Source organism: Parus major, chromosome 5 (genome assembly GCF_001522545.3).
Source record: "Parus major isolate Abel chromosome 5, Parus_major1.1, whole genome shotgun sequence".
In the NCBI taxonomy this organism is placed as follows: domain Eukaryota; kingdom Metazoa; phylum Chordata; class Aves; order Passeriformes; family Paridae; genus Parus; species Parus major.
This window is the reverse complement of record NC_031774.1, coordinates 7,111,155-7,118,850: the sequence shown is the minus strand read 5'-3', so window position 1 is coordinate 7,118,850 and position 7,696 is coordinate 7,111,155. Positions and strand designations below refer to the sequence as shown.

Sequence of the window (7,696 nt, the reverse complement as noted above, 5' to 3'; positions counted from 1 at the left end):
CGCGGCACGATGGCGGACCTGGAGGCGGTGCTGGCGGACGTGAGTTACCTGATGGCCATGGAGAAGAGCCGCGCCGCGCCCGCCGCCCGCGCCAGCAAGAGGATCGTCCTGCCTGAGCCCAGGTGAGGCCCCGCCGCTGCCCCTCTGCTTGTCCGTCCGTCCGTCCGCTCCCGGCACCGCCACCCCCGGTCCCTTGGTCACCCCTTCCCGGCACCGCTCGCACGCGCCCGCAGGTCACGGACACCTCCCGCACACGTGTGTGCCGGTCACACCTGCCCAGACACACGGACATGGACACACGGACGTGGACACATACAGATATGGACACACAGGGATGTGGACACACATGCGTCACGCCTGTTGCACAGACACACGGACATGGACACACACACACACATCCTGCCAGACACAGTCCCACCCAGCTGTGTGTCCCCTCTGTCGCCGCCGTGTCACACCTGTGCGCGCACACACACACACACACACACACACACACCTGTAGCCAGGTGTGCAGAGGGTCACCGTCCCCACTCCCCCTGCCAGACCCCGGTGCTCTCCTGCACCTTCCCTGCCACCTGTGAAGCTCTTTTAAGGGGAACACTCGTCCCCACCCTGCCTTGGGCACCAGTGTGTGGGACACGCTGTGATCCTGGCACCCAGCAGTGTGCCTCACTTGGGTGGGGACACACAGGATGGTAGGACTTGCATTCCGCCAGGGCCTGGGGACACGGGAAGAGAAGGAGAGGAGGGGTGGGGAGCAGGGGTCCATCAGGGGGCACAGCTGAGCCCCTCTGGTATGTCCCCAGCATCCGCAGTGTCATGCAGAAGTACCTGGAGGACCGGGGAGAGGTGACATTTGACAAGATCTTCACGCAGAAGATTGGTGAGCTGGGGACATGGGAGCTGTGGGGGACATGGGGCACCTGGGCCAGCACCCACAAGCACAGGGGTAAGTGTGGGTGGGCTGGGGGGCTGCACTAGTGGCCACCATGAGAGCAAGAGTGGCCACAGTAATGGCAGGGGGCTTGTGGGGCCAGGCTGGATGGGTTGTCCGGGGGCTGCGCCACGTTCTCCACCCTGTGTCCCCTGCCCTGTCACTTCCCCCAACGCCAGCGCAAACCGTCCAGGGCAGGAAGCGCCTCTCACTTCCTCCTGCCGGCTCCGGCGGTTTCCGGGCACGTCCTCACTGCTCCGGGTGCCCGCCCGTGCCCCTGTCCCCACTGTGCCCCACAGCAGCCCCCCCCACTGCCCCGTGGTGTCCCTGGGTGCTGCTCCCCGTGCCAGCTGTCTCCTTGTCACCCTGTCACTCTGCCAAGTCCTCACCAGTCCCTGCTTGGCACTTCCCCTTCCCCAAGCCTGGCACTGGGGTGGCAGCAGGGCTGGGCAGGCCCAGGGGATGTCCCCGTGTCCCTGGGCTGGGGGGCTGTCACCTTTCACACTGTGACTCTGTCCCTGCAGGCTACCTGCTTTTCCGGGATTTTGCCTTCAACCAGGCTGAGGAGGCCAAGCCCCTGATGGAATTTTATGAGGAGGTGAGACAGGGGGACCCAGGGGACAGTCCCCTTTGTGCACCAGCAGTAGGGTCAGTACCTCCAGGGCCCATGGGCACGGTGCCAAGAGCACCACGCGAGGTGCCGGTGCATGGGGAGCGGGGAGATACTGTCCCACGGGATAGGATAACCTCTCCCATGGGACACGGCACCCAGAGGGGGCCACAGTTCCCAGCGTTCCGTGTGTCCCTGTGCCACTGGAGCTGTCTCCTCTCCAGATCAAGAAGTACGAGAAGCTGGACTCGGAGGAGGAGCGAGCCACCCACAGCCGCCACATCTTTGACCATTATATCATGAAGGAGCTGCTGGCCTGCTCCCACGTGAGTGCCAGTCCCTCTGTGCCCACAGTGTCCTCAGAGGGAGCTCCAAACCCCCCACAGGCTCCATCCTGGCACCCACATCCCAGCCCTATGGATGGGAGTTCCTCTGTGTATTCCTGCTTCATGCAGCCCTGCCAGGCCGCTGTCCCTTCTGCCCGAGGTGACACGGTCCTGTCCCACTCACAGCCCTTCTCCAAGAGCGCCACGGAGCATGTCCAGAGCCACCTGAGCAAGAAGCAGGTGCCCCCAGATCTCTTCCAGGTGGGCATCACCTGGGACTGGGAGGGGGTGCTTGCCACCTGTAATACTCAGAGAGTTAATCCTTAGAGGGGGGTGGGGGTGACAGGAGTCTCTGAGAGTGGGAGGGGGGTGTCCCAGGAGAAATGGGGACCCCAAGGGATGGTGAGAAGATTCCCAGAACGTTGGCAGCGAGGGGGAATTGCTAGTGGTCCCCATGTGGTGGTGGGAGATGGGGGCTGGAGGTAGCAGGGGGTCCTCAGAGGGAGGTGATTTGGATCCTGGATGTCATCCTAGGGGTCCCCATGGCTGGTGATGTTGGGGTCCCCAGAGACTGAGGTGGCAGAAGCATTCCCAGGGGCCTGGAAGTGGCAGTGAGGGGATGTGAAATCCCAGGGGTGGAGGACACCCCACGTAATGCTGGGATAGGGGTGACCTGGGTGGCCCTAGGGACCCAGTGCTGAGCCCTGTGTCCTCCCCAGCCCTACATTGAGGAGATCTGCCAGAACCTGCGTGGGGGCATCTTCCAGAAATTCATTGAGAGGTGAGCTGGGAGGAAATTCCCTTGCAGATTGGGGTGTCCCATCCCACTGTCTCCTAGCCCAGAGAGGGACCAGGGCTCCCTACACTGGGAGCTCGGGAGTCTTTTCCTTTCCCAGGTGTCCCGGGGGGTGCTCCCTGTCTCCAGACAAATCCATGGAGTCTGTGAAGGTAGTGTTTCTCTGGGATCTCCACTCTTGCCCTCTCTCCTCTTCCTTGCAGTGACAAGTTCACGCGGTTCTGCCAGTGGAAGAACGTGGAGCTGAACATCCATGTGAGCAGGAATCCCTGCCCCTCACCTCCCTGGGAGGGGGATGTGCTTCCAGGGAGCCTCTGTGTCCCTCACCTGGGAAAAATGGGGCAGGGGTTGGTGTCCAGGCTCATCCCAGTCTCCTCCTCACCCCTCCAGCTCACCATGAACGACTTCAGCGTCCACCGAATCATCGGCCGCGGCGGGTTTGGGGAGGTCTATGGCTGCCGGAAAGCGGACACGGGCAAAATGTAACGGGAATGTTCCGGAACAGAGGGCCCCACCTGGGATTTCGGGGTGCTGGGGAGTCCCAGTGGCATTGCTGTGATGACACGTCAGGGGGGCTGCGGGAATATTGTCATGGCTACAGGCAGCTGGGGCTGGCAGGGACGTCACGGCTGTGGGTGGGAGCTGGGTGCTGGCCCTGCTGTGGGGACGTGGTGGCTGCAGGGACTCCATGCTCACCCCCCAGGTACGCCATGAAGTGCTTGGACAAGAAGCGCATCAAGATGAAGCAGGGCGAGACGCTGGCCCTCAATGAGCGCATCATGTTGTCCCTCGTCAGCACTGGGGTGAGGGGACACGGGTGCTGGGCAGGGGACAGGGATAGGGACAGGGAGGGTGACCCAGTGTCTCCCACCAGGACTGCCCATTCATCGTGTGCATGTCCTACGCCTTCCACACTCCCGACAAGCTTAGCTTCATCCTTGACCTCATGAATGGTGAGACCCTGGCCCCGAGGCACTCCCAGGGCACGGAGCCCCCTGCCCACACCTGCTCCAGGTGACAGCCGGTCCCTGTCCCCACAGGGGGGGACCTGCACTATCACCTGTCCCAGCACGGCGTCTTCTCGGAGGCAGAGATGAGGTTCTACGCGGCCGAGATCATCCTGGGCCTGGAGCACATGCACAGCCGCTTTGTGGTGTACCGTGACCTCAAGGTGACCGTCCCCACCTGCAGGACATCCCCAAGCCTTTAGAAACCCCTCCACCGCCCCGTGGGCACCCACAGGTGTCACAAACCCCGCCAGAGCCCTCAGAACGCTGTGGGCGCTCGCCAAGCCCAGAGGGCACCCCCAGGTCTAATGGACACCCCAACAGCAAAATCCACGGGCACCCTGAGACTTCAGGGCCACACACACCCCCAAATCCCACAGAGCCCCCCAGGCTCACCACCTCCTTATCCATGGGCCACTCTGGGGCTGAGGGTGTCACCCGGTGTCTCTGCAGCCGGCAAACATCCTCCTGGACGAGTTTGGCCATGTCCGCATCTCCGACCTGGGCCTGGCCTGCGACTTCTCCAAGAAGAAGCCCCACGCCAGCGTGTGAGTGTGCCCACACCCCTGCCCGCCCTGCCCCCCCGCCCGGGGCGGCCCCTGACCCCCCTGTGCCCCCTCCCCAGGGGCACCCACGGGTACATGGCGCCGGAGGTGCTGCAGAAGGGGGTGGCCTATGACAGCAGCGCCGACTGGTTCTCGCTGGGCTGCATGCTCTTCAAGCTGCTCCGGGGGTAAGTGTGGGCTCAGCTGGGCACAGCTGGACACAGCTGGGCACTGCTGAGCCCCCTCTCCCTCCACGCCACAGGCACAGCCCATTCCGGCAGCACAAGACGAAGGACAAGCATGAGATTGACCGGATGACCCTCACCATGGTGGGTGGGGGCACTGAGGGGACTGTGGGCAGGGCATGGGCACCCCTGCCGTGGCACCCGCTGGTCTGGGGGGCACACGGTGGGTCAGGGACAGCTGGTCTTTGCCTGGAGCACATGTTTGTGCCCATCTCTGTGTCACTGCATGTCACTGTCCCCACTCATGTGGGGACTCATGCTCATGGAATCTCCCACAGGCTGTGGAGCTGCCAGACTCCTTCTCCCCAGAGCTGCGCTCCCTGCTCGAGGGGCTGCTGCAGCGGGATGTCAACCGGCGCCTGGGCTGCATGGGGCGAGGGTGAGTGTCCCCAAGGCTCCCAGGGATGGGGCAAGGTGTGCTGGCACAGCCACCCTGCAGCCACGTTCACCCACCCTCCTACCTCCACAGGGCACTGGAGGTGAAGGAAGAGCCCTTCTTCAAGGGCCTGGACTGGCAGATGGTGTTCCTGCAGAAGGTGAGGATTGTGTGCCCATGGCTGGGGACGGGGACAAGGACACAGATGTGGGCAGTCGCCCCTCTGATCCCATTGCTGCCCGCAGTACCCGCCGCCCCTCGTCCCACCCCGCGGTGAGGTGAACGCGGCTGACGCCTTTGACATCGGCTCCTTTGATGAGGAGGACACCAAGGGCATCAAGGTACCGGGCACAGGAGCTGAGTGTCGGGGCGTGGGGTGTCCTGCAGCCCCTCACCCCGGTATCCCACCCTGCCCAGCTGCTGGAGAGCGACCAGGAGCTGTACCGCAACTTCCCGCTCACCATCTCGGAGCGCTGGCAGCAGGAGGTCACCGAGACCGTCTTCGACACTGTCAACGCCGACACGGACAAGCTGGAGGCTCGCAAGAAGGCCAAGAACAAGCAGCTGGGCCATGAGGAGGGTGAGTGGGGCCGGGAGCCCCACCCTGAACCTGGCCACATCCCAGGTGCTTATCCTGCCTCCATGTGATCCCAGAGTACGCCATGGGCAAGGACTGCATCATGCACGGCTACATGGCCAAGCTGGGCAACCCCTTCCTGACGCAGTGGCAGCGCCGCTACTTCTACCTCTTCCCCAACCGCCTGGAGTGGCGCGGGGAGGGCGAGTCGCCGGTAAGGAGGTCACGGCACCAGGGGCTGAGGGGTGGGGGCCGCCTGGGGGGACCCCAGTGAGGGCACGGGGACCGGGCTGAGCCTGTCCCCCCAGCAGTCCCTGCTCACCATGGAGGAGATCGACTCGGTGGAGGAGACACAGGTGAAGGAGCGCAAGTGCATCCTGCTCCGCATCCGCGGGGGAAAGCAGTTCGTGCTGCAGTGCGATGTGAGTGTCCCCCCCCAACCTCTGGCTGCTGGCCACCTCCTGCTGCCTACTAGCCATCCCCTCTTGCTGGCCACTGGCCTGTATGTTTTGTCGTTCAAGACGTGCCAGGGCATCAATACTGAAAACACGGGGGAATCCCCACAGCCCTGGCACTCTGGGGAGGCCCAATCACCCTGTGCTCTGCCCTGTCCCCGCTCCTGACACAGTTCCCTGCCCCGCAGAGCGACCCTGAGCTGGTGCAGTGGCGGAAGGAACTGCGGGACGCGCAACGCCAGGCGCAGCAGCTGCTGCAGAGGGTGCCCCGCATGCAGAACAAGCCCCGCTCGCCCGTGGTGGAGCTCAGCAAAGTGCCGTTCATCCAGCGCTCCCCCAACGGGCTCTGACCCCTCCCCGCACCCCCTTCCCCCTTCCCACCCCACCTCTAATTTATTGGGTTGGGTTCCCGCGTGTCCCCCGCTCTCCGTGTGCCGGGGCGGGGTGGAAGGGGGACACACGCCCGGTGCCGCTGTCACCCGGGGGCACGGCTGCGGTGACGCTGCCGGTGTCGGGCACACGGCCTGGCACCTCCTCCCCAGTGTGCTCCCCGGTCCTCCAGGAACTCTCCGGCTCAGATGAAGGCAGCCCCCGTCCCTCCCGCCCGCTTCCCAGTGCCGTGTGTGCCAAAGGGCCTGGCGGGAACCCCCAGGTGGCATTTCCCCCCCTCCCTGCGCGGCTGTGCCCGTCCCGTGGGTGACAACCCCTCGTGTGTGTGTGTGTGTGTATGTGTGGCTGTGTGTGTGCCCAGGGGGACCCCTTGTAAATACTGTGCCACGGGTCCCCTGCGCGCCTGGCTCTGCCACTGCCCCTCCCCAGGGCACCCCCAGCTCCCTGCCCTCCCTCCTGAAGAGAAAGGAGCAGGTGGGACCCCCTTAAATCAGCCACAGGTGGGCGTAGGGGTGCCCTGTGCCCCCCCCAGTCCCTGGCAGCATCTGTAAATATTGGTCTCTGGTCGCTCTGCTGCCGGGGCTGGGGCAGCACCAGGCAGGGGTGGCACTAGGCAGGGCCGGGGCAGTGGGTGAGTGAGGTTTTCATGAGCAGAGATGTGAGAATGCCAAAAAAAAAAAGAGTTTTTATAATAAAAAGATAGAAAAACACCATCCGGCTCCACCTCACTGCGTGAGGGACAGATGTCTCCATGCCCGCTGACGGTGGCATGGAGTCCTTGTCATCTCCTGTGGCGTAGGGGCTCCCTGTATGTCCCCCTATGGACACACCAGCACTTTGGGGACATCCCGGAGCATCCCCAAGCCCCACAGGATGGGGGTCCGGGGCCAGCGTGGGCTGCTGGGGATTGTGTCTCCCGTTGCTGTGCTGTCCCCAGGGATGATCTTGGCTGTTGCTTGTCACCAAGCAGTGCAGGTGCCACCTCTCCTGCCCCACACCCTGCCTGCAGGCAGCGTGTCAGGGCGCGGCGGAGCCGGGCTGGTGCTCCGGCATTCCTGGGGAGCGGCAGGGCTGGGATGGGATGGGATGGGATGGGATGGGATGGGATGGGATGGGATGGGATGGGATGGGATGGGATGGGATGGGATGGGATGGGATGGGATGGGATGGGATGGGATGGGATGGGATGGGATGGGATGGGATGGGATGGGATGGGATGGGATGGGATGGGATGGGATGGGAAGGCTAGTGGGTCCCTGGTTTCAACCCCGATGGGAGGGATGAGAGGGGTTGTGTCCGGTGCCGGTTCCAGTCTCATTCTGGGTGCTGCTGCAGTGGCGGTGCCCACAACCATGGTGCCCGGTGCCGGTGCCGTTCCCAGTGTCTGCCCCCGTTCCAGGTGCCGATAACGCTTCCAGTGCCCCGCTCCTGATACGTC

At 64.0% G+C, this 7,696-nt stretch overlaps 1 protein-coding gene across 2 annotated transcripts; it reads left to right on the top strand.

Moving 5' to 3' along the window:
* The first annotated feature begins 6 nt into the window (after positions 1-6).
* On the top strand, positions 7-6,971 carry GRK2 (G protein-coupled receptor kinase 2). Of its 2 annotated transcripts, none has more exons than XM_015629597.2 (21): positions 7-122; positions 804-880; positions 1,456-1,529; positions 1,766-1,867; positions 2,054-2,128; positions 2,587-2,648; positions 2,867-2,918; positions 3,054-3,145; positions 3,367-3,466; positions 3,538-3,616; positions 3,704-3,834; positions 4,124-4,218; positions 4,296-4,403; positions 4,478-4,544; positions 4,739-4,839; positions 4,930-4,996; positions 5,082-5,177; positions 5,254-5,416; positions 5,491-5,627; positions 5,725-5,835; positions 6,057-6,971. In XM_015629597.2, the coding sequence occupies exons 1-21, from the start codon at positions 10-12 to the stop codon at positions 6,216-6,218; spliced, it is 2,064 nt and encodes a 687-aa protein (XP_015485083.1). In that variant the 5' UTR covers positions 7-9; the 3' UTR covers positions 6,219-6,971. The 2 variants fall into 2 exon arrangements, with proteins under 2 accessions (XP_015485083.1, XP_015485082.1); XM_015629596.3 differs by having other exon boundaries at positions 5,722-5,835.
* Positions 6,972-7,696: the final 725 nt, after the last annotated feature.

Coding starts and splice junctions, on each gene's coding strand:
- GRK2 (XM_015629596.3), top strand. CDS start 10: ATGGCGGACCTGGAGGCGGTGCTGGCGGACGTGAGTTACCTGATGGCC. Junction 881..1,455: donor GATCTTCACGCAGAAGATTG/GTGAGCTGGGGA, acceptor CTGTCCCTGCAG/GCTACCTGCTTTTCCGGGAT. Junction 5,417..5,490: donor GCAGCTGGGCCATGAGGAGG/GTGAGTGGGGCC, acceptor ATGTGATCCCAG/AGTACGCCATGGGCAAGGAC.